The 26,745-nt window shown below is 45.2% G+C and overlaps 1 protein-coding gene across 1 annotated transcript; it reads left to right on the top strand.

The window, feature by feature from the left end:
• On the top strand, nt 1–26,727 carry NDUFAF6 (NADH:ubiquinone oxidoreductase complex assembly factor 6). The gene is made up of 9 exons (XM_056854538.1): nt 1–197; nt 7,014–7,113; nt 9,810–9,932; nt 15,968–16,024; nt 17,346–17,448; nt 18,413–18,546; nt 20,308–20,409; nt 26,042–26,098; nt 26,586–26,727. Exons 1-9 carry the CDS (start codon nt 1–3, stop codon nt 26,712–26,714), a joined length of 1,002 nt encoding a protein of 333 aa, XP_056710516.1. The 3' UTR covers nt 26,715–26,727.
• Nucleotides 26,728–26,745: the final 18 nt, after the last annotated feature.

The following is a 26,745-nucleotide window of genomic DNA, read 5'->3' as shown; positions in this document are numbered from 1 at the left end:
ATGGCCGCCCCCGTAGCCGCGGGCCTAGTGGGCCGGGGGCTGCGTTGGGCTCCCTGCCGCGGGCGGCCCCGGGGGTCGCGCGCCGGAGGGAGGCTGCTGTGGCCGGCGAGCTGCGGAGGGGGGGCGCCGGCAGTGGCGGCTGCCTCGAGCCTGCCGGGCGCTGGAGAGGAGGGGGGCTACTGCGTGGAGCTGGTGCGGTAAGTCCTCCTCTGCCCTCGCCGGGCGCTCAGGGCGGGGTGGCCTCGCGGACGCTTCCTGGGCTGGAGCTGCCGCCGCGGGCAGGGCGGGGCTTCTCCTTACCCACGCGCGTTCGCGGCGGTTTGAAATACGCGTTCCGAACCCTCGTGCCGAAAGGCGGCGGTTGATGCTCGTTGGGCTCCGTTTCCGGCTCCATCGCTGTGGCCGCGGTTGGGCCTCCTCGGTTGAGCAAAGGCTTGGGAGTTTCTCGCTCATCGCAAGTGTTAAGCCTCTTTGTAAGGGAGATAATTCACAGGAAGGCACTGGCAAACCACCTCTGTTAGCCTCTTGCCATGAAAACCCCCTAAGGGGTGGCCTTAAGTTGGCTGCGACTTGACGGCACTTCACACACAGCCGTGTTAGTACCTTGCCATGCTGGCAGCCATAGCTAAGCAGAATTTCTTTAAAACCAGGAGTTCGCCTGCAAACAAACTCTCATTCTTTAAATGAGAAACTGTTACAAACGAAAAGCCTGGCGTCTGGAAAACAGAAACAGGAGTTTTGTAATTGGTAAGAACATTTTATTGCTGCACAGGTTTACACAGACTAGGCCCCACTTCTTCAGATGCCATGAGCGGATCCTCAGAGACACGGGCATTTTATGCAGGAGTGTGTGTGTGTGTGTGGGGGGGAGCATGTTAAACGATCCCCCCAAAATGCAGAAAATACAAGGGTGAACGGAACGTAATGATGTAAAGCTCAAACCTAATCCAAACGAATACAGAGACTATTCACCAGCTTTGTCAGCTAGTTAACACCTGGGTAGAATCATACTGGGTAGAATCATAGAGTTGGAAGGGGTCACCAGGGTCATCTAGTCCAACCCCCTCCCCTGCACAATGCAGGAAATTCACAACTACCTCCCCGCCACACCTCCAGTGACCTCTAGTCCATGCCCAGAAGATGGCCAGGATGACTCTCCGTTACAAAGCAAGAGTCCAGTAGCACCTTAAAGACTAACAAAAATATTTTCTGGCAGGGTATGAGCTTTTGTGAGCCACAGCTCACTTCTTCAGATACAGCTAGAATGTGAATCCATCTGTTTTTAAGTAGAGGAGAGTGAATTCAGACAAGCATTAGTATGTCAATGTTAACAGTATGTCAATGTGAATAGCAGGCGTGATGGGATTAGGTGTGGTATGAAAAAGAGTCTGTGATGTCCAGGGGAGAGATGGGTGTGGAGAAATCAGCATTGGTAAATGAGCCATGAATGCAAGGTCTTTATTCAGCCCAGGTAAATGCATTGACTTTAGTTTGAATATCAACTGTAGTTCAGCAGTTTGAAATTGCTTTGTAAGAGAACTGCAACAGAATGTCCTGGAAGGTTGAAATGTTCTCCCACTGGTTTTTGAATATTTTGGTTTCTGATGTCAGACTTATGTCAGATAGATGGATTCACATTCTAGCTGTATCTGAAGAAGTGAGCTGTGGCTCACAAAAGCTCATACCCTGCCAGAAAATATTTTTGTTAGTCTTTAAGGTGCTACTGGACTCTTGCTTTGTAAGGGAGAGTCAATTTCCTGTATTGTGCAGGGGGTTGGACTAGATGACCCTGGTGACCCCTTCCAACTCTATGATTCTACCCAGTACAGGTGTTAACTAGCTGACAAAGCTGGTGAATAGTCTCTGTATTCGTTTGGATTAGGTTTGAGTTTTACATCATTACGTTCCGTTCACCCTTGTATTTTCTGCATTTTGGGGGGATCGTTTAACATGCTCCCCCCCCACCACACACACACTCCTGCATAAAATGCCCGTGTCTCTGAGGATCCGCTCATTGCATCAGAAGAAGTGAGGCCTAGTCTGTGTAAACCTGTGCAGCAATAAAATGTTCTTACCAATTACAAAACTCCTGTTTCTGTTTTCCAGATGCCAGGCTTTTCGTTTGTAATAGTTTCTCATTTAAAGAATGAGAGTTTGTTTTCAGGTGAACTCCTGGTTTTAAAGAAATTCTGCTTAGCTCTGGCTGCCAGCATGACAAGGTACTTAAATGGGTAAAGAGTAACTTAGACAGGGATGGTCATCTTCTTTAACCTGGCCAAGCTGCTTGGGACCTAGACTTTTTCAGCTATGACATTGCTGCTGTCCTCTACCTGGGGATGGGCAGGGTCTGGGCTTACCTGGAAAAGTCACAGCCCCACCTAGTGAGGAAGGCTTGCTACAGCCTTATCAGAAGAAGGACCTGGGTGACTTCGTTCGTTATATTTTTAGCTCTCCTTTTCAGCCCACAATTGTCTCCCAAAGCAACTCACAAGAATTTTTTCCCATCATGTCACAACTGACTTATGGCGACCTTGTAGGGGTTTCTAGGCAAAGAGGTGGCTTGCCTCTGCTCCCATCCAAATACTAACCAGGGCTGACCTTGCTTAGCTTCCGAGATATGACAAGGTCGGGCTATCCTGGGCTGTCCAGGTCTGGGCCACAAGAAGAATAACTTAAAAGAAAATCCAATACAAACGATATTAATGTCCATGGGAAGGAGATTCTCATCTGAGTTGTATCCAGGTACGATGGAGAGGCACTTGTATCCTTCACTCTGTTCATGGTAGTTAGAAGGTGGAGTTGCATCCAGGCCTGTTAAACATGTGCTAGGCTCTCTTCTTCCCTCCCTCTGCAGTGGGAAGTTACTGCCTCATTAGATTAATATCATTCATATTTCCACCTCTTTTATTTATTTATCCTACCTCCACTTATAGTTTGCCTTTATTACTGAGACTCAAAGCAAATATTCATTTGCAGCTATAACACCACTCTGCTTGCCAGAAAGGGAGTAGTTTTTTTCTGTCTCCATCAATGGATCTTCCATTTGTGGCAGGTGCTCAAATGTATGGGGGGGGGGGCTGTTGTAACCCCCCCCACACACACACCTGATTCCAACATACATGGTGTACAGTCTCATGTGTCGTTAAAGAAAAAAAACCCACTATGTTATTTCTTGAATTATAAAAAGATCACATTGTGATAATAAGCTTTAACCATCTGGAGCCCACCCAGGCCCTGGTAAATTGTACCCATTGTGCTTAGGCCCTGAGTGGTAGTGATATTTCCATCAACAAAGTTTGTCAGATTTGAAATATACGCGTACCAATTTCTGCTGTACGCCTGTTGTGGAAGTAGCCTAAGTTTGACCACCCGCTCCCCTGAGAATATCAGTAAAACAAGTATCTCTATATCTGTGGCCAGATAGACAGTGTTGGCTCTGGAAAATAAAGCACAGTTGTCATTATTGAAGTGTTCAGAGATTCCAACAAGGATATGTCGTATTTGTCAATAATAGAATAAACAGAACACAGATGAACAGCTAATACTGATAATGGTTAACATTTTTAGGCCATTAACGCATGGCCATAATCGAATTTCTTTGTCCCTGGTGTATCTCACGTTTTATGTTCCCGCATTCAAAAAATTGAATGCATGGGGACATAAAACAGGGACAAACAAATTCGGCTGCTTTCCCTGCCAGGTAGAAGTCACTGCCCGGCCCTAGCCAGGACAGCAGCGGTGGCACCTTTTCCTCCCCCTCCCCACCCCTGCTTCTCTCTCTCTCCCCCCCCCCCTGCCGGCGTTTGAAGCTCACCTCCAAGCAGCCTGCTGCCTGGATCCCTGCCGTCAGAGGGGAAGCGGCGGTAGCCCCTTCCGGCGCGCCAGGTCCGCACACTTCCAGCCACCACAAACCTCCACCTGGCAGGCTGCTCAGAGGTGAGCTTCAAATGCCTGTAGGGGGGGGCAGTTAGAGGGGGAGAAAGAAGTGGGGGGTAGGAACAGGTGCCACCGCTGCTGCTCTCCATGCCGGGGCCGGGTAGTGCCTTACTCTGGGCAGGGAAAGGAGCCGCCGCTGCTGCTGGGGCCCAGAAGTCTCCCGGTGGGGAGTCAATCCGGGTGCCCAGCACGCATGGGCGAGCTCCTTCCTCTGTTGCACGACTTTCATTTTAGTCGCAATAACAGATTAATTAGTTCTTCCAGGAATGTAGCGAAAGACAGAGGGGTCAACGCGCGCTTGTGCAAAGCAGGTGCCGTGGGGACCTCACCAATTTGCTGCATTCCCGGGAGAAAAGAGGGAGAAAGCACCCATGCGTAAATGGCCTTAGTTTACATCATTCACCATCCACCTTTCCCACTGAGACATGTGGTAAATTACAGAATTATAAAAACAATGCAATAAAGACCATCGTAACACATACAATAAAACTGGATTACGCAATTAGGTAGTAAACAGTGCAATAAAGTTGGATCACACCATTAGAGGAGAATGGGATAAAAACAGTATCATATATTGTAAACAATGCTGAAGGAAGAGGGAGGAAAAAAGAACAAGGATTAAAATTTCCACAAACAATTTAAACTGCAACCCTGTTCCCACTATAAAAAGCGCCCTTGTGCGCACTTTCATTTTGTTACATTTCTATTCCATGGCACAAATGCCATCCTGAACAATCCTGTTTTATGCATTCAGTGGGATGATAAAAGTATGACAGTCTTCCTGACCACGTCAGGTAGGCTGCTCCACATTGTGGAAGCCACAACTAGGAACACACAGGTATGAGAAACTGTTGCTCTTATCCATTTGCAGGGTGGAACCTGAATTCTTTCTCAGGCTAAATGTGTGTGTGTGTGGGAACTCCTTTGTTCTTAAACGTCTGAAATATTTGTGTGAATGTAGTCATATAGTAAAAAATACTGCTGTCCCAGATGGTGTAGACCAGGAGCCCCCAACCTAGTACCTGCAGGTGCCATGACACCTGCTGACATCTTTCCTGGGGCTCGCCAAGTGTTTTTAGAAAGGGGCCAGGGCCAGGTGGGGCTTTTGCCTAGTAAGGCTTCCGATTGGCCACTGGACATTGGATTGGCTGTGCAGATTTTTGAAAACGTTGGATTGGCGGCAGCTGCCACCACACCTCAGAAATCTTCCCTGTGTGACTGAGGGTAAACTGTGGCAGCCATTTTGTGACTGTGCCCACCAGAATTCCAAAGGTGCCCACAGGCTCAAAAAGGTTGGGGACCCCTGGTGCAGACACAAGGGTGCCACTATTTATTTTACAAGGGCGCATCACCCAGGCTATTTGTTTTCTGACCAGATACCTTCTTTTAAGGATTCCAGATCTGACACTCTGCACAGCACACTGTTTCATTATTTCGGTGTTGGTCCCCCTCATGCCTGTGCTTCATATGAGACAATGCCGACATGGGATAATTGTTGTACACTCCGTCTTGACCAAGAGTGGCGAATAGTGTGCTTCCTAAGGTTATGATGAAAATACTTTAAAGGAAAATGCTGAAGACTTTTTCAGAGCAGACAGTGATGAATGCTAAATTTAATCTCTACTTCTGTAGCCTTCGCGGCTTACTGAATTCATTGGGTGCAGGAAATGGCTTTGGTAAACTTTATCAGCTTGAGTAATAGTGTAAGTAAGTAAATTTATTAATACGGTCGACTGACCAATCACGTGCCAAAGCTTGAGTAATAGTGTTTTGATGAACTGGTGTGTCTGTGTCAAGAGTGTGTACAAACCTAGCTGTGCTTTCCTTTTCTCTTAACCTTGTGTATTGGTCATAGCTGTAGTAGAGTGTAGAAGGAACTGAATTTTAATGTTGAAGCTTTTCAGTCAGCTTTGTAGACTATTGTAATCCTATAGGCTCCCATAATAATGCAAACGGAAGGCACTTGTAGTGTTGGATCTTTCCCCACCTGCCCTTCCCACAGCAGCCCTCTAATTCCTGAAAATGCATTGCTGGGGTTGCAGGACAAAAGGCCTCTAGGCACAGGAAAGGCCAAAGTGAGGAGGGGGAATTAGGTGAAATCGCCCCACTTCACTCTACCAGCGTGGTGTAGTGGATAAGAGCGGTGGTTTGGAGCAGGGGAGTCTGATCTAGAGAACCAGGTTTGATTCTCTACCCCTCCACATGAGCGGTGGAGGCTAATCCTGTGAACTGGATTTGTTTCCTCACTCCTATGCATGAAGCCAGCTGGGTGACCTTGCGCTAGTCACACTCTCTCAGCCTCACCTACCTCACAGAGTGTTTGTTGTGGGGAGGGGAAGGTGATTGTAAGCAGGTTTGATTCTCCCTTAAGTGGCAGAGAAAGTCGACATATGAAAACCAACTCTTCTTCTTCTACCACCCAAAGAAAACATGGCAGAGGAAAGGTGGCAGAGCAATGGCTCAGCTTTAGGAAGGAGTGGGGTGACGGCATCCCATTCCTCACTGCAGCCCCTCCCATTGCTAGTGACTTTTTGTACATGGGGATCCTGTGAGCTCCAGCAATGTCTTTTTAGGGTTGCAGAAGTCTGCTGTGGGAATAGGGTACCGTCCACAATGGCTTGCGAACCACAAGTAAGAAGGGGTCGTAGGCGTGCCTAACTCTGGGCAGGATTGCTGTCAAAGTTTAAGAATCGCTTGTAGAGGATTCTACTGTGCCATGTGAGTACTATTTAAATGGGAGAGGAGAGACACATTGGCAGTGTAGATAACACAGTTTGGTATATGTAATCCCAAACTAGATGTGTTAAATATATTCAGTGGTGTCTTGCCACTTATTCACAGAAATTGGCATTATTTGTTTCCACTTAGGGATTACGTAACTGCAAACGTTCCCATGGATCTCCCAAGTATTTCACCATAACATCTACCACAGATTGTTTTTGTGTGGGAGGGGGCCCCTTGAAATTACATCCTGTATTCCTTGAACTGGAGACACTTTGTTTACTTAATTTGGCTTTTGTTACATGAGCTTGTGACACAGACTTAACCTTGCCTCTGTTTTTGTCTGTCCTGTCCAGGAAACGTGACTATGAAGGCTACCTCTGTTCATTACTCCTGCCAGCAGAATCGCGCTCTTCTGTTTTTGCCCTGAGAGCTTTCAATGTAGAACTGGCTCAGGCAGGTATTAAAATATTCCATGGTGAAACGTTGAATGAAAGGCTTGTGATTCTTAATATGGATTTTGCCTTTTTCAGAGCCACAGTGTGCCTGCTTGTTCAGTTATGGATTTCTTCTTTATATTCCTTTGGGGCCACTTTGGAGTAAGGAAGCAATTTTCCTCCAGGCTAGATTTGCCAGGGAACCTGGAAGATTTGTTTTTGGCCATCTTCTGGGCATGGAGTAGGGGGATCACTGGTTGTGTGTGTGTGGGGGGGGGCGTTGTGAATTTCCTGCGTTGTGCAGAGGGTTGGACTAGATGACCCTGGAGGTCCCTTCCAACTCATATGATTCTATGACTCCTGCTTCTTTCTTAAATAGTTACAGCCAGTAACATTCCAACTCTTATGATTCCATGACTCCTGCTTCTTTCTTAAATAGTTACAGCCAGTAGCATTTACTTGTGAAACTGGGTGTGTGTGCGTGCGCCTGTTCCTAATGTGTATTAACTTAAATGACTTCTCATCAGCCCAGTTGTTACACAGTAATCTTGTTTAGAGATATCTTTTAGGAATACTTCAGATTGCTTGAGATTTTACCCCCCCCCCCCCGGGTAATTAGATGTTATTTATGAACTTGGCTACCTAATTGGTCCTAGCTCCAGATCATTTAGAAGGTCAACAGTTGTTATTCCAATATATAGCTGTGGAATAGTCCATTGTTTGTTTGCCACTACTGTGAGTTTACTTATTCTTGATTTTTTTTACATTTTGAGATTTTGATCAGGTACTGATCCATAACAGGACCTGTTCTCTTGTCCCATGACTGCTAAGGTTGTTTAGGAGCCTTTGATGGTGATCTTTGACAATTGCTTTTAGAAAGTGCCAACTTGCCAAGTATTGGATCACCCCATTGTTTCTGTCTGTTGCTGCCAGACAGTACTAAAAAGCTGATGATACTTTTTCCTCAGCAAGGCTTGTTCCATAAATTTAATAATTCCAGCATAAATAATAATGTTCACTAATTCACCTGAATGGTGGCTGATTGATTTATAATTTACATCTCCTAGTCATTTAAAAAAATCTGGTGTCACCTTGGCCACCTTCCAGTTTGCTCATAAGTAGGCTGGTTTAATTCATAAGTTACGCATTCCGGTTAATAATTTAACCATTTCACAGTTAAGTCTTGTTTTTAAAGTACTCCCAGGTGAATAACCACCAGTGAGTTGTTACTTTTTAATTCATGTGTTCAATTTAAAACTTCATTATTTATCCCCTCTGACATAGAGTTTTCATCAGCGGTAAAGTATCTGAGCAACTATGTTAAAAATCCATTCAGCTTTTCTGCAGTTTCTTTGTCTTTGTTTTTACCTATGTCCAATTGTGGCAGGACTCTCCATCAAAGTTTCTGGAAGCACTCTTCTTCAAGATCTTCTTAGGTGGCTTTTTTGTAAATTATATATCACTTCGGTGGAGTTGGGACATTGAATTTTTTTCCCAATTGGGCAAGATTTGCACTCCCCAGAGGTAATCTTTTGTAGCTTTATTTTGGGCTTTTTTTCATTTAGATGGCTCTATAGAACTAAGGGGTGGGATTCTACCCGTTTTTCTGCTGCTGAAAGAGGGAGAGGGCACTGTTGACCATCAAAATGGCTGGGAATAATTATACTATGAATAAATAGTATATCTGGGACTGTGGTAGAGCATCTGCCTGGCATCAGTGGTAGAGCATCTGCCTGGCATACATAAGGTCCCAGGTTCAATCCCCGGCATCTCCAGTTAAAGGGACTAGGCAAGTAGGTGATGTGAAAGACCCCTGCCTGAGACCCTGGAGAGCTGCTGCCAGTCTGAGTAGACAATACTGACTTCGATGGACCAAGGGTCTGATTTAGTAGAAGGCAGCTTCATGTGTGTTCATCTCATGGGAAGGGCTGTGCAGAGGAGAACTGGGTGAGATAAATAAAGGTGGTAACATCCAATCCAAAGTAATTTTTGGAGACCCTTCATTGTATGTACCCACTGACTGTTGTATAGTGGGTGGCCGTGCACTTCTTGGTAGCAGTGCTATGAGTATGGAATGGCCTTCCATGGGAAATCACATCACTCATTTGTTAACCATTTGTTGTCTGTTGAAGATGATCCTCTTCCAGAGGGATTTCAGTATATCAATTGCTGTGGCTGGCACTGTTTATAGAATGTTTCACTTGATGTGAAAAATATTCCTGTGAATACTTGGTATAGTGCTTAGCATTGTTTTATGGTGTGGACCATTTTTTCCCTTTTAATTGGAGGCTGTTTTTAGTAGGTTATGGTTACTTATTGGGTTATGGATCTTCTGATGGGAAGCTGGGTTAGGATGTTTTAAATAATTACTTTGGGGTAATAACTGATTAGAAACACGCTAAAATATCAACACGAATTCACTTTTAAGGACCTTCTAGAACTTTTCAGCTGAAGATCTTTCTACCACAGCATTATATAAGTATGAAAAGCTTCTTACTGAGTGGAGCACTTGAGTGTTCTGGGTGGTGTGATTATTATGTGAGTGAATCTAAGTGTTGTAAGGATGGTTTAAGTCGGGTAGGTGGTGAAGAAATGTATTTGGTGTATGTTGCTAGTACAAATACATTTAGTAAAATTATTTGGTTCACTAGATTAATTTGGATTAATTTGAGCAAATTAAAAATGAAGTAAAGTTAACCCAATCTGCTTCTCCAGATTAAAGATGCAGTAACTCAGAAGACCATTGGGTTGATGCGAATAGAATTTTGGAGGAAAGCTATAGAAGACATATATCGTGATAACGCACCAAAACAGCCGGTTGCTAGAGAGCTGTGGAAGGTATAAAATATATGTTTGTCTTAATCTCTTGTAGTTGTTCCTTGTTCTTAGGGAAAACACTAAGTTAAAAAAAATGGGAAGGTGGGTTACAAAATATAGAAAACAATTCAACCAGGCAGCATAAGACATAGAATTAAAAAAATGCAGTAGTACTAAGAAGACCAAGAGCTAAAAAGGGTTGCTTACGTTTTTTCCCCTAACACAATTCCCAGGTATGTCAGGGAATAATGAAGTATGATGTGAAATATAGTTCCATTGAAACGGATGTAACTTTCACCTGATGAATTAAGGAGGAAAATGCAAGGCTGCCATTCTAAAAATGAATGAAGCTTGCTTCCGGTTACATTTTATAGAAATGCAAATGCTGAGTCTTTGAAATCTAAAACTAGTGTAAAGCAGTTACTACAAAAATTCAGGCTACACTGTATTTTATGCTCTTGGTTATGGTTCCTAGGATAGAAGGCCCCTTCTAAGAAGTACAGAATCTTGGTTATATGCAAGAGTGAAGACAGATGTAGTACTAAACACACTCACAATATGTCCCTCAGCCACTGGGTGAACATGGCTTCATGTATTAAATATCACATGCACATACCAGCAAACTGCACATTAGGCCAGCCGTCAGTCTTGCTTCTGTGCACCCCCTATGCTTCAGGTACACTATCTGTGTCTTAAAAAAACAACAACTATGTAAACATTTTTGCTCATTGTCTCTTCCTAATATTTTTAAAAAGGAAACCTTTTAAAAGTGTAAAACTGCTCCAGGGATGGGCAGGGTTGATTTCTTGGTAACATTGTAGAGGAGTTTGCCCATCAGTGCCAATATGCAGCCAGCTTCTGCTTTAAACTTGCAGAATGTGCCCTTTTTTTCAGGGCTTGACCCTGACAGGGATGGGTACACTGGACTGAAAGCCATGAGAGTGCTTGCAGGTTGGCCTTGATGCTCTGGAGGAGGATAAACACAGTGAGGTGTAGTGGTTAAGAGCGGTGGTGTGGAGCAGTGGAGTCTGAGCTGGAGAACGGGTTGATTCCCCACTCCTCCACGTGAGCGACAGACACTAATCTGGTGAACTGGATTTGTTTCCCCACTCCTCCACATGAAGCCAGCTCGGTGACCTTGGGCTAGTCATAGCTCTCTTAGAGTTCTCTCAGCCCCACCTACCTCACAGGGTGTCAGTTGTGGGGAGGGGGAGGGGAAGGTGATTGTAAGCCAGTTTGATTCTTCCTTAAGTGGTAGAGAAAGTCGGCATGTAAAAACCAACTCTTCTTCTACTTTACCTGGGTATCAGTGCAAGACAAAATGCTCATGAGTGAGCTGTTCCATTCCTCTCAACCCACTAGTTTCTCCCTTGTGGGACTGGCTGGATTGATTCAAAGTTTTTATTTTCCTAAGCCTGCCTGTCAGATTTCTCTTCTGCTCCAGGGAGCTCAGAGAGGCATATAAGCCTCTCCATCCTCCTCCATTTTTCTGTTGCTGTGAGGTAGACTCAGAGAGACTGACCTGCCCAAGGTCACCCAGTAAGCTTTCGTTGCAGAGTGGGGATTTGAATCTAGGTCTTCTTGTTTGACATCACACTAGCTCCTGTTGAGTTTGGTTTCTTCCCTAACTCCTTTCCCTGCTTGTTCCTTTCTGAGCCTAGTGTAGAGTTTATAAGTGTTGGTTGTAGACTTGTCCAGACTGGTTTTTGTGAGCAAGGCCGTCTGTGAGTCAAAATGTTGTTCCTTTCTTTTCTGACTCAGAAGTGACACTGCTTTGCTGTTCTAGTAATGAATATTTTTCTGCCCTGTTCATCACATGCCATATTTTACTTGGTTTGATTCGGAGTTACACATTACCAGTTTTATATGAATCTATTGCATAAGTAAAATATTTTAACTTCATATTCAGCATGCATATAGAATCAGTTATGCTTACCCTTGCATACACGCATGAAAAGAGATAGCAACTTCTCATAACAGAGAGCATTGGCTATATTTAATACTGTTCTGTTTAATGTTCGGAAACATCCTAAACCACATCCCATTTTCTCTACTTATGTATTTTTTATGCCCTCCTGTTACTTGAATAGAGTAGGTGATCTGACTCATTGGAGTTCAGTCCGAAAGTTTAATTGACCATTCACTCAACTTGGTAACATTTTGAATTGTCCAATACTTTGCAGGCAGTATAGACAATAGCAATACTACTGTCTTTTCTAGGAACCGATCCTTTCCATTAGGTGATCAAATATTTGGTTAGCCTTCAAAATTATGTTTATACTATGGGCAATCTGCTTGCAAAGTAATCTACCCAGCTGCAAGATCAGTTGTATAAAAGGTCCCTAGCAGCCTGATCACACTTCCAATGGTTCTGATTGCTGTAGCTGTACATTTTTCTAAGATAATATTTTGTAGCAAGTCTTCTTTTAAACTGGAACACACTGCATAATAATTATTCTCGCCCAGTGCACATTTCCATATATAAGTAGGTAGAAAAGAGCCACATTTTTTCTCCATTTTTGCATATAAATAGACCTGTAGGTATCATCTTTATTTAGCTATATTTGAGAAATCTATACTAAGGAGCCCCTTACATATATGAAGCTGCCTTAAACTGTGTCAAACCATTTGTATTATTTACTTTGACTAAAAGAGGCTCTCTAGAGTCTCAGGAAAGGGGCCTTTCACATACCCTGACAGATTGTGTTAACTGGAAACTGAACCTGGGATTTCCTGCATGCTATGCAAGTCCTCAGCAGTTGAACCTCAGCATTGGTCTGTTTGATATTGTTTTTATATCAATGTATGAAGATTTAGTTCCTGTTTTCTTAGCCATTCTGGTAAATGTCTGTCTCAAAATAACCAAATACAAGGGGCCTAGCTCCCTTCTCCCCATCATTCCTTACAGTTGTGCAAAAGTTGTTGTATATCCAGTCTTTGTTAATAGGGCAATCCTATGAAGAACTACTCCAGTCTAAGCCTATTGAAATTAATGGGCTTAGACTGGTGTTAGTCTCTTTAGGGAAGCACTGTAAAACTGTAAAATTCCTGAGTGTGAAAGAGACCAGTGCATCAGTTTTTGTTAATTTCAGGATCTTCATACATTGAGGTCATCATGAATGCTTTATGAGATAAATATACCTGCTAAACTTGTTGCCTTTTTCTCTGTACTGGTATAAAACTACATTACAACTATACCAAAAAAGGTATATTTCAACCTACTATACCAGTGGTTGGCAAACTCATTAGTCAACAGAGCCAAATATCAACAGTACAATGATTGAGATTTCTTTTGAGAGCCAAAACGCCTTTTAACAACCGTTCATGCACGGGACGTTTTGTCTTGGATTTGCCGCTCTCTGGATGCACATTTTCCCCATCTGCATTCTCAAAACTCTGCAGGGGGGCTTATTGTTGAGTTTTGAGAATCTGGATGGGGAAAATGTGCATCTGAGTGGGAAATCCAAGGCAAAACCTCCCATTCATAAATGGCCAATAACCCCCCATGCAGAGTTTTGAGAATCTGGATGGGGAAAATGTGCATGTAGAGAGTACAAATCCCAAAAAGAGAGTACAAATGAATCAAACATGGCTTCGCCCCCCGGGCCCCAACCTCCTCCTCCTCATGAACACACACGAAGCTGCCTTATACTGAATCAGACCCTTGGTCCATCAAAGTCAGTCTTGTCTACTCAAGACAGGCAGTGGCTCTCCAGGGTCTCAGGCAGAGGGTCTTTCACATCACCTACTTGACCCTTTAACTGGAGATGCCGGGGATTGAACCTGGGACCTTCTGTATGGCAATCAGATGCTCTACGCTGAGCCACGGACCCTCCCCAGTCATAACTATTATAAAAACACAGACACTTAAGCGTTTGGAACGAACCCCTCGCCTTCCTAGCATGACCGCTTCTCACAGACTAAGATCCTGCGCCTGCTTACTTGGGAGTAAGCCTAATGGAGGCTCACCGACAAACTGAGGAGTCGCTCCGAGGGCGGAAAGGAGGCGCGCCCCTGCACCATGAGGAGCCCCGCCAAAGGCTCCAGAGGAGCCCGGATAAAGCAAACTAGGACAGGGAGAGGGAGGCCACCTCGGTTTCTGCAACCCCACCCAGGAAAACCTTCGAGGGGGGGCAACAGGTGGGCGGGCAAAGGCAGCTCTTCTTCGCCACCCTCCCTCCTTTCCCCCTGGGGGCTCAGCTGCTCCCCTTCCCCACGCACTGCTCGACCGCACCGCCGCGGCACCCACCTCATCCTCCCCCGGCAAAAACGCTTTGGCTGCCCAGACCAGGGCGAACTTCTCCAGCACGTCGGAGTCCCCGGCTTCTTTCCTCCTCCTCTCTTTCCCCTCGGAGCAGGAGCTCTGGATATCAGACTCCTCCTCGCCGCCACCTGGGCTCCTTCCTTCCTTCCGTCCCCGGCCGGCGTGCCATCCTCCCGTCCGCCTCTCCTCAGCGCCTCAGCCTCCTCCGCCAGACAAAACCAGCAGGAAAAATCCCGCCCGCTGATTGGCTGCCGCAGCACGCCTTGGCGCTGCCGGCCCTCAAGCGTCGCTTGCAAAACCTGGCCGCGCTGTGAGGGAAGGGAAAGGGGAGGAGGAGGAGGAGGGTGCTTTCCAGAGCCGCGCTCAATGGGCGAAAGAGCTGCATGCGGCTCGTGAGCCGTGGTGTGCCGACCACTGTACTATGCCAAAAAAGATATATTTCAACCACATCATTACATTTAATGTGCAGTAATTTCCCCTCCATTTTAGATTTCCTGATACTTTGTCATGCCTTGCTCAATAAACTTCTGTAACAGGATATGTTCAAATATATTTTGCTTCTGCATGGATGTTTCTCCCTCTGCAAACGGCAGCGGTTTTTCACTTTTGTGCATCATCCTCACGCAATTCATTCATGTTCCAAGTTTCCCCTGACTTTGGTGCGTAGTTTCCCCAACTTGCTTTTGTACGATCTTTCTAGAAAGGTTGTATGCAAAGTGGCTTGGGTGGCAGTCGGTGCAGGGAAGTGTGGATTTCTGTGCCTCACCGCCCACAACTGGCGCCATTTCCTCTGTTCCCCCTTGCGCCCACAATTCTATGACTACTCCATATACCATCAGGCTTTTTGCTATTATTTAAATAAAAAGCAGATATATTGCTACAGCGCTGCATCCCTACAGTGACATATATAAGAACATAAGAAAAGCCATGCTGGATCAGACCAAGGCCCATCAAGTCCAGCAGTCTGTTCACACAGTGGCCAACCAGGTGCCTCTAGGAAGCCCAGAAACCAAACAACTGCAGCAGCACCATCCTCCCTGTGTTCCACAGCACCTAATATGATAGGCATGCTCCTCTGATCCTGGAGGGAACAGGTATGCAGCATGACTAGTATCCATTTTAACTACTAGCCTCCATGAACATGTCCACTCCCCTTTTAAAGCCTTCCAAGTTGGCAGCCATCACTACATCCTGGGGCAAGGAGTTCCACAATTTAACTATGCCTACTACCAATGTTAAAAAACAGTGCAAACCCCCCACTGGTATGGGGGGGGGGGAATCTGTCCATGTGAAGTCTTTGTTGCCAATGTGAATGCCTCTGCCCTCACAGCAGCAGCGGGAGCACAGCAGAGATGCCTCCTGGTGTGGAGCCAACCTGTAGCTGTGCTTTCTCCACTCCGTTCCCCTGGAACTACCAGATCCTCTAAATTGAATTAAATGTTCTCAAGACAAAAGCTCCAGTTTAATGAATGCGAGTGTCTGGCTAACAACTTGATGAGTTCAAGGTATCTGTGAGAACGTCAGTAAAATAGTTTTAGCTCATTTTTCCTTTTGCTGGCTGCCTTTTATAAAGTTCTCCTCTGTCGTCGTATTTTATTAATCAAAGTCTGTGCTGTTGAATTGTGAAGAAAAAAGTGAAACAAAGTGCAGGCACAATATGCCCCTTTTTGGGGGAAAGAAAGCTGCTGTTGTAAATCTGACTTTTTAGTATCTTAGGCTCAGCAACGTCCTGTTTTTCTCTCTTATCATTTAAACGTACATAAAGGATAACTGTATGTTCAACTACTTCCAGGCTGTCAAGCGGCAACACTTGACCAAAAAGTGGTTCATGAAGATTATTGATGAACGGGTAAGTTTTTTAAAATTATTGGAATAATCTGAAAGATATGTAAGCATTCTTTGGTTTTGCTTTGTTTTGTCGTTGAAACAGGAAATATTGTTTTCTGTTAGAGCATAATTATGAGCTTTGCCCTGGGCATAGCTATACTGTGTACATGTACAATGGCCATTCCCGCTTTTCAGGGAACCCTTGGGACTTACCCTTTGAAGGGAGCATAGGATGACCTCTAACAAATCAGTTATTTGGGGAAGGCCAGGGCAATTAAAGTGGTGTAAAACTCTTGTTGTTTCTGCCTGTCATGGCAGGGTTATGAAGGTGTAGCACCATAGGGACTAAAAAGCGTTTAGAAGGATTTCTCTCTCTCTATTTTTTACTAATAAAAACTTTATTACCGGTACATATATAAAATTAACAGAATTGGGGGAGAGAACAACAATCAAAATTACATATCGTAACAGAGAAAAGTAATAATAGTAAAAGAGAACGAACTCAGCTACGCTTATTAAAGTCAGCAGAAACCTTACTCATCTTCCTCTCCATGTTCTAGATTTTAAAAAGTTTTTTCCATTCTGGAGATTATTGGGATCCAGACAGCATCTAGATCTTCCGTGTCTTTATCATTTTTATAATAAGTCAGCTTACTTGATGCATAAGTTTGTTTCACCTTATCTATCCAGTTATTTAGATCCAATGCTTAGAAGGATTTCTCACGATTGTGCATCAAAACCTTCTGATGTTGTACCTCTGCCTCATAGCGTTCTGTCACTATAACTTTGTCTTTAAAAATATGCAGTATTAGATTAAGAGAGGAGTCCAAGCACAATTCAAGATGATCATTCTTGGGTTACTTTCAGTGCATTTGAAAAAAGAAAAACTGCTTTATCATTATGGTTTTAATATGGTTATTTTAGAATTGATTTATTGTTTTAATGAATATGTATAACTGACTGTAAGATGATTTTAAGGTTACCTGCCCTGAGCCTGGCTTTGGCTGGGGAGGGCGGGATAGAAATTTAATAAATAACCTTGGATAGGAATCTGGCTTACATTTTTCATGAAGGGCACACGAGAAGCCACAAACATGTAGTGTTAATTATTCCTGATAGTCATGTGATTGTGCACATAGATGGGAAAAGGGTAACACCAAATGGGTTGGGTTTCTTGCCTGTGTCTTGTAGATAGCTTCTTTTATATTTATATTAAGGCATATTTATTCCCTGTTCTTCAGTGATGAGTGTATCGGAAATTTTAATATTTATGAGATGCTTGAGTAAATTGTTTATATCAAATGTATGCTAGAAAACTGGCTGATTCTATGTTCAAACTCTAGGAAAAAAATTTGGATGATAGAGCATATAGGAATATCAAAGAACTGGAGGCATATGCGGAAAACACTCAGAGCTCGCTCCTTTATCTCACTCTGGAAACACTTGGTAGGTGCATTTCTGAAGTAATTGCTAAGAACACTTTGTAGTCTGAAGCGCATCACCGTTAGTGATGGTAAATGGAGCAGAGGCTTTTTAAGATAGAACTACCCAAGGTGGCCTTCTCGTGGCACTTCTGCATGTTACCTTGACAAATGCAAGTCCCCGAGTCTGCATTTGTCAAGGTAATGTGGGGATAGTTGGCATTTGTAGGGAAAAATTAGGGCGTGGGGGTTGCTTAACCACCTGCTGGATCTCCCGGTCAAATTCACCTTGGCTATTCTCTTGCCCTTCCCTTGCTGATGAGCTTATTTCCAGTCTGGCTTAGAGAATTTTTTTCTTAAAGCAGCTTGAAGGGGAACACTTGCAAGGGAGGGTCAGTGAGTGGGGAGGGGTCTTGTTTGTGGATACACCCTTGCAGCCCTAGACATGTTGACTTGGAAGCAAGGCCCATTGAGTTCCACAGAACTCTGCATTCCAATGAGTCTGCTTAGAGATGGGCCCATGGGAGTGTAAAGTGCTGTCAAGTTGCAGCTGACTTACAGCAGCCGTGGAGGCTTTTCAAGGCAAGAGGCAGTTGTTTGAACACATGAAGCTGCCTTATACTGACTCAGACCCTTGGTCCATCCAAGTCAGTATTGTCTACTCAGACTGGCAGCGGCTCTCCAGGGTCTCAGGCAGAGGTTTTTCACATCACCTACTTGCCTGGTCCCTTTAACTGGAGATGCCGGAGATTGAACCTGGGACCTTCTGCATGCCAAGCAGAGGCTCTACCACTGAGCCATGGCCCCTCCCCATTTGCCATTGCCTGCCTCTGCTATTGCAGCCCTGGACTTCCTTGGTGGTCTGCCATTCAAGTACTAACCAGAACTGACCTTAGCTTCTGAGATCTGACAAGCGGGCTAGCCTGGGCCATCTAGGTCAGGGCAGTTGTGATCATAGTGTGTTTAAATGTCTGTTTCTGTGAGTACAGGTGTGAAGAATATCCATGCTGACCATGCTGCCAGTCACATTGGGAAGGCACAAGGCATTGTAACCTGCTTAAGAGCAACTCCATTCCATGCTAGCAGAGGAAAGGTGTTTCTGCCTATGGACACATGTATGCTGGTAGGATGATTCAGCTGGGAGTCAACCCATATTGGTACCTGAAATCATATCCTTGCTCCAGATCATCCTGTGTATATATGATTAGGTTGTTCGAATGTAATTTGATTGGAAAACTTTGTCTTTCTTTTACTTGCTATAGTATCACTCCTTTGTTGAAAAGGCTTATCTTAGCTATGTGCTGTGTCTGCATACTGATAAAGAAAGTTATGAATGATTTTTATCTAACTTTACTATATCTTAACCCCATTGTATTTTTGATGGCCTGTTGGATATGCTTGGGCAAGTGTGTGTGTAACCACAAGAGATTGCGCTTTGAAAAAGTCAGTGTGAAATAGCACGCCTTTCCCCATAATCAATTCATCTAAGGCCCTGTTTAAACTTTTTGGAGATCTCTGGCTGGTGCAGGTGTAATACCCTTAAGTATGGAATGCAAGGAAGAAGTAATGCTTTGTACTGGATAGAAATTATGTGTCCACTGCCCATTTGGTTATATCATACAGGCAACATGTAAAATATATAGGAGGGCTGATTTTTTAAAAAAATTAAACAACAAAATGTGGTGTTCTAGGAAAGGCTTTGAGGAAAACTAATAGAGTTAAATGCACATTTTTTTAAAAAGAAAAGATCCTACAGTAGGCTTAAGCAGCTGGCCCCAAGCTTGAAGAAGAAGAGTTTTTACATGCCAACTTTCTCTTCTACTTAAGGGAGAATCAAACCGACTTACAATCCCCTTCCCCTCCCCACAACAGACACCCTGTGAGGTAGGTGGGGCTGAGAGAGCTCTAAGAGAACTGTGACTAGGCCAAGGTCACCCAGCTGGCTTCATATGGAGGAGTGGGGACTCAAACCCAGTTCTCCAGATTAGCATCCATTGCTCCAAACCACCGTTCTTAACCACTACACCAAGCTGGCTCTCTTGGATTCTGATGCAGTCACCTCAGCCGCTGTCAGTGAGGGCACCCAGTCGGGCCCCGGATAAGCAAGCTCCATGTTCTTACCCCCCGCTCCCGGTCTCGTGGGAAGGTCTCTTCAGTTTGGGAGGAAGGTTCTGACAGTTGCTTTACTTGAATCTTCAGGCAAATGAACTGCTTAACCCTCACCAGCGTGAACAGCAATAGGGAAACAGAATCCTCCCCTTATAGCACTTGACCCAGCCAAAGTCTGTTGGTGCTCTTTTTGAAGATAAGCAGTTTGAAGAGCCCTTTCTTGGCACCCACAGGAGTGAGCCATGTGTGGGACCCCAGTGCTGTTAATCACTTCAAGAGATTGCCCTGCTGGAAAGGAGCTGCTGGCCTGACTGCATTCAGTGCAGGAGTGTCAAACATAAGGCCTGTGGGGTCAAATTTGGCCCCTTGAGAGCTCTTATCTGGCCCATGAGGCAGCTGCCCCCCTCCCAGTCCTGATCTGGGCTGGCGAGGCATGATTTGGCCCGACAAAGTGACATTTATGTAATATCCGTCCCTCATAATTAGTTGGACACCCGTGATTTAGTGTATCTGGCCATCTTGCTGGAGCAGTAGAGTGTGGATTAATATTCTGTACTCTTATGTGAAGCCTGATATGGTTTCACAACTGGGAAGGCGTGTGGGAACCTGTTGCATTGCAATGCAAGGGCAGATGGTGTACATTAGAGGTGCTAATTAAATTATACTGTAATTAGGCATCTGTAATACGCCTTCAGGGAAGTCGTTTTTTTATTTCCTCTTAATTTATTTACCAGAAATGTTTTTAACTTTTTTTTTTTCCTTCCTGGTATACCAGCACAGTGTTTCGCAAGAGGATTTCGTAAGACATAAACAGGAGCAAAAAGTGAAAGATGTAATATACGACCTTGCCAGTCAGGCGCATGTTCATCTGGAACATGTGAGTTTTTTCTTTTTGCAGAAGTCTGTATAATCCTTGTCTTGTAAACATGTTTCTTGACAAAACTGGTCCCCTCTCTTGAGGCTTCTCTGTAGTCTGGCACACGGATGGCTGACAGTACAGTCCTGATTAATAACCCTTGCTTGCCTACTCTTAAGTAAATGGAATCAGTATCTTGCCCAACTAACCTCAAGTAAGGGCTGAGAAACCATGTTTGAGGTTTGAATGTGAGCAAAGGAGAAACAACTCAAGATTGGAGCCTCTTGAAAAAGGTGAATGATCGAACCTGCGTGTGTGAAATTTTTGGGTTTTGGTTGTTCACAAGGTGAGGCTAGAAGGGGCGAGAGAGTAGGCCAGGCATGGTCCTGTTTCCTGGAAAATAAAAAAGGGGGGCTTGAACGGGTTTTAGTTAATTTTCTGACTTTGGGGTGGAGGAGAGGGAATAGTAATTTAGAAGTGTTTGTATTAAATGTGACAAGTGAAACTGGCATTGCTGAATTACCTTTAGATCTAGGAAGTGTGGTTGTGCTTTTGTAAGTTATTATAGCGCTGCAGACCTGCTTGATGTAAACAGTTGTCTTGTGAATGTTAGTCTGAAGGTTGTGAATGTTAGTCTGAAGGTTGTTTGTGATGAGAATAACCCTGATTTATTTCTTGAGTTTGTGCACGCTCCTCTTCTTGTCTCTTCCCCCCCTGGGTCCTAATATGTTCTCGGCATTCACTATCTAATGATGAGTTCCTCTTTACATAGTTAGGAACTGCAACAGTTTGGGTACATACTGGCTTGAAAAGCTCCAAAATCTTTGTGTGTGGAGCTGAGACTGAAGACTTCCTGGTTTAGGAACCACAGTTTATTGTTACTGAAGACTTCCTGGTTTAGGAAGTCTTCAGTAACAATAAACTGTGGTTCCTAAATTCCTAAACCTTCTAAATTTGGATGTTTCGACAAACTGGGCTTTGTCTCTTGTCTATAAACTGGGATCCTAAACCAGGATTACTCTATGGTTTTAGCCTCCCAGTTTGTGGACCAGAAACAAATTTCAGTTGGTTGAAAAACCCAAATTCGACTGTCAACAAATTGTGGAGAGAGAGATTTCCTGCCTTAAGAAGTGTTTGGACTCAACATGGCATGTAAGAGTGGCGATGGTGAAGGGGGAGTGTTAACCAGATTCATTTTCATCACAGTCCAGATCTGTAACATCTGAATATAGCCAAAAAGTTGTCCTACAAACACAAGTACCAATTCTGTGTTGTTGTTTCCCCCTAAATGGGGAGGAAAAAGCACTTCCAAATGTTTTTGAGGTCCTTGGTTTCAATGTATCTTCCTGAGCTGCCTCTTCTCACAGCCCTATCCTGGCTCTAAAAGAAGCTTTCTGAATCCCTTTCAAATCTTGTAAACATTTCTTGAAACAGTTCTATAGTATGTGCAACCATAGTGCGCATAGCCAGATGAGAAAGGAACTATGCAGAATCTGCCTTCTCCCCCAGCAGTTCCTTCAATTCCCTCCTCTGCCACCCACAGCCTGGCTGAAAATGTGAGCCCCTTTTGAACACTGAATTAAACCTCTTCCCTCCTTTTATAAGCCTACCCAACTCTACAGCTGTAATCTTCTCCACCTCCATTTGTAAGCTCCCCCAATTTTTGTAGTGGTCCTTGGAAAATCCGACCTCCCCCCCCCCCCACATTGCACAGCCAGGATTATTGGGCACAGGTGCAGATGTAGTATGCAGGCCAAGTTGCTGTGAGTATAGTTGGCAGAAATGTTGTAGACATACAGGATTTCTGTTGACAGTGTGTATGGTTTGCCTGGCTCGCACATTACATCCATCTGGATTGCTTGCACAGATAAAGATATTTTTAAAAGGCTGGGCCAGTGCAGGGCAGTTAATGTGTCCCAAAACATACCTCAAATGGTTGGTGCAGTCTACATTTCCACCCTGGTGGAGTTCTTGTGTAGGACCTAATCATGGAAGTGCTGGTTTTCCTGCAGTGTTCCTTGAGATGTCTGGACAGACCAGCAGGAATGGCAAGACAAAAATAAAAACAAACGGATTGTAATTGATGCTGGCATATCCTGTATCACTAAGAATAGCCTCTCCCATTTTCATTTGTCCATCCTGCAGTGTGATGCATTGGAGGCTGCAGTTCCCGCTTGCAGACTTCTGTGCGGATTCTCCTGTTGGACGAAGGCTTTCTTCTTATCAAAAGTTGGCGTTCCCTATCATATCTGTCTTCATTTCCCCCTTCTTGCTACCTTGGAGCAGAGACAAGGAGATGGCTACATATAATCCTCATTTAACAGTTGAAAGATACATGTTCAACTGCCCCACACAGTCGAAAGAATGATTTGGCATGAATTAGCTTTGTCATGTGTGAGAGCCAGGATGGTGTAGTGGCTAAAGCAAGGGTGTCAAAGATACGGCCCGTGGGCCGGGTCTGGCCCTTTGAGCGCTGTTATCCAGCCCGCAAGCCAAGGCAGCCACCCCCCGCTTTCAGTTCTGGGTTGCGGGGGCCTTCCGATCCACATTGCTGGCTGGCTGGGACGTCCACGTGGCATCCACCCCCCTCCCAGTCCCGATCTGGACTGGCAAGCCCGCAGCGGGCTGGTACACATGGCCGATCTGGGCTGGTAGACATGGCTCGGCCCAACCCAATGACATTTATGCCATATCTGGCCCTTGTAACAAATGAGTTTGACACCCCTGGGTTGAGATGTTGCACTAGGATCTGGGAAGCCCAGGTTCGAATTCCCACTCTGCCAAGGAAACTTGCTAGGTGACCTTGAGCCAGTATCACACTCTCAGCCTTGACCGTGACAAGTATTTGGATGGGAGACTTCCAAGAAACACCTGAGGCAGGCAATGGCAAACCACCTCTGAACATCTCTTGCCTTGAAAACCCTACGAGGTCGCCATAAGTCAGTTGTGACTTGACGGCAAAACACACGCAAGCTGTCCAGTGTTTGGTAGACAATCTGAGTGAGCTATAGTCCCACTGGATACTTCTAAAAATGATAGTTACATTTTTAGGTCTCCCTTCCACTACGGTTCTTCTTTTTTCCAGAAGGCCGCAAAACTCCCACTTGTGTTTGCAGCAGGCTAACATGTAGTTCCAGAGGGGTACCCAACAGACCTGTGTGGTTAGTTTAGTCTAAGAGTGTGTGAATGGCCGTGTGTGCTTCATGGCTGAATGGAGATTTGAACCTGTGTCTCCACAGTCCTACCCCTAACCACTAGGCAACTCTGCCCCAACTCTAGAAGGCAGTTGGTATGAAATTAAGCCAGAATTGATAGATGATTACAAGGATGGATGGTTAGAAAATGCTGTATTGGCAGTCTTCACTTACGACCAGCAGAGGGCATAATAAGCCCTCTGCTTAGGCTACTGTTCAAGCCAATTAATATCCTCAAGCATTGCAAAGCTAGATAGCCATTTTAACCATCATAGTTCAACTAACGTCTTGATATTGGCATTCCTCTTTCTAGTGTATGTATTAATCTTGAAAATCTTGATATTTTGTTGGGCTTTTAATGTGCTGCTTGATTCTTCTGCGTCAAAACTACTTTTTTCCAAGTGAAATAACCCAGCTTTTAAAGACATCTGGAGGATGGACCAGCATTCTTACCTTTTCTTTCCCCACTGTCCACTCAACTGGATGTGCCCTGGATCTTCTGGGCTAAGAGTGTTTGGTTCCATATCTTGGAGTGCTTGCAGGGCTGCTTGAGGGTCAAGAGATCAGGACAGCAACTGGTCAGTCAAGTTCATGGGGACACCAACTCTGTTAGATGGTTCATCTACAAAGGAGGGATGGGTTTTCCAAGCTCTGAACTTTTCCCTTCTGGAACAAGAGAGTGTTCTCAAAGTGCCAAGCAATCCCTTGCTCCTTCTGTCGTTGAAATTGCTCCGTCGTTCCAAGTCACGACACCAGTAACGGGGCTATCATCTTGGAAGGATTCCTGTGATGGAGTAGGCATTTTGTCCTGGTGGGGGAATTCCTTGTCATCTTTGCCTTTTGAGCCAAACATGTTAGCATCTCCATTTCTTGAGGCCTAGGAGGACACCGAAAGACCCATCTGACATTCTACTGTTCCAAGACCTTTCTGCTCTCTCAGTCCCGTATTTCCCACCTCCTAACTTTTGTTTTGCTATTTGATGCCTTTGCCTCGAACATAAGAACGGCCATGCTGGATCAGACCAAGGCCCATCAAGTCTCTTCCATGGTGTCTGTGCAGCCCACAAATGAGTGTTAGGCCTGTGCAGGATCTATGTGTGTAACAACACAGATGACTGCACAAAGAGCACCAGTTATGGTCCTGCCTGCTTAGAGCCCAAGAGTGATGCAATCCTGTGTTGTCTGTACCAATGGCCCCTGCCCCAGTACAGAATGAAGGTCTTCTAGCATGCGTTAGCAATTTTGATGATGCACGGAGCAGTCTGCCTTCCTCACTGTCTCGTGCCTGTGGCTACAGAAAGTTGATGTAACTTCTCTGACAGTCGAAGGGATACTTGTGAATCACTGGCATGATGGCCTGGCAGGAAGATGACCTCTAGTGTGAGAAAGATGATTTACAGCCTGGTCACTTTCCTAGTAGTCAAAAGTAACTACCGTATATACTCGTGTATAAGCCGAGTTTTTCAGCCCAAAAAAAGGGCTGAAAAAGCCGAACTCGGCTTATACACGGGTCAATACGGTAGGAGAGGGGAGGAGGGAGGGAGGAACTTACCGGATCGCCGCCTCGCCCGGGAGCCTTTCTCCTGCCGGCAGGGGCCTGGAGGGGCCGGCAGGAGGTCCCTGCCGGCCGCTCCGCCGCCGCCCAGGCGCCCGGGTGCCTTTCTCCTGCCGGCAGGGTCCTTCCTTGGCCGGCAGAAGGTCCCTGCCGGCCGCTCTGCCGCCACCCAGGAGCCTTTCTCCTGCCGGCAGGGGCCTGGAGGGGCCGGCAGGAGGTCCCTGCCGGCCGCTCCGCCGGCGCATGGGCGCCTTTCTCCTGCCGGCAGGGTCCTTCCGTGGCCGGCAGGAGGCGCCTGCCGGCTGTGCCGCTGCCACCCATGCGCCCAAGCGCCTTCCTCCGGCCGGCAGGGGCCTGGAAAGGCCTCCTGCCGGCCCAGGAAGGCCGCGCCGCCGATTCGCCGCGTCTCCCGGTAAGTAGGGGGTTCAGGGGCTCTTCCCCCTCCCCCCCTTGGATGGCACTGGGGGTGGGGTGGGGTGGGGCGGGAGGGCCCGGGAGGCCGGCGGGAGGGCGACCTGGGGCAGGGGCCCTGCGCTCTAAAATGGCGGCCGCCATTTTAGAGCGCAGCATTGCCGGTAAAGGGAATTTCTTATTGACCCTCGGCTTATACATCGGTCAATAAGAAATTCCCTTTTCTGGCCTCAAATTTGGGGGGTCGGCTTATACTCGGGTCGGCTTATACCCGAGTATATACGGTAAGGAAATACCAGCGTCATAGCGGTCATTTCCAAATAGTCTTTATCTATTTTATTTTCTGTTCAGTGCCAGACTGTTGACATGTGCAGCAAATCTCTGTGTAGGCTGTAGTATATTCAAGCAGAATCATAGGGAATCTTGGCAACTTCTGTTGGTTCCATGGTTGCGGTATACTTTGAAATGTAACCTGCTCTCTGTCTTCCTTCAGGCTCGGTCCTTCAGAGGGAGTGTTCCCCTCAAAGCCTTTCCTGCCTTTCTTTACACAGTAAGTGTAACTCCACATTTTTTTTTAGCCCACATAAAATAACTTGGACCAACATGATAGGATGGACATTGCACGGTACCAAAATGTGACCAAAGGTGGTGCCAGGTGATCAGGCCTAAGGAGAATGTTACAGAGTACTTCCTCTCCTCCAGTAACCTCTTGCCTCTGATAGTTGAGGTACATAGAGAAGAACCTCAGGTGATGATCTTAACTTATGGGCAGATTAATGCATGGAAATTACAGTATTCTTAGTGCCCTCCCATATAGGGCTCTCTGCGAAATTCAGGGCTTGTATCTTTGGTCATAAGTATGAATTTGATCCCTTTTGGTTGCTGTGCTTTTTGATAGTGCAGCATCTTCTTGTTGGTATATTTCATACTGTAAAAATTCATTCCTATCTTTGTAAACTGGACTTTTGCTGACCACTGCTTATCAATACATTTGTCCGCTCTGTAAATGACCTTGTTTCTCTTTTTTTTCCTTCCAGGTTGCTCTTGAGGATTATTTAAATAAAATACAAAGAGTTGATTTCGATATGTTTCATCCAAGCTTGCACAGGAAGAGTCCTTTACTACCTCTGCATTTGTATATTAGGTCTTGGAAGAAAACATATTAAAGAGTCTTTAATCTGTGACTGACCTCTGAGG

Source organism: Euleptes europaea, chromosome 8 (assembly GCF_029931775.1).
Source record: "Euleptes europaea isolate rEulEur1 chromosome 8, rEulEur1.hap1, whole genome shotgun sequence".
Taxonomy (NCBI): domain Eukaryota; kingdom Metazoa; phylum Chordata; class Lepidosauria; order Squamata; family Sphaerodactylidae; genus Euleptes; species Euleptes europaea.
Note: the sequence above shows the minus strand (reverse complement) of the source record. Positions and strands in the feature narration are given on the sequence as shown.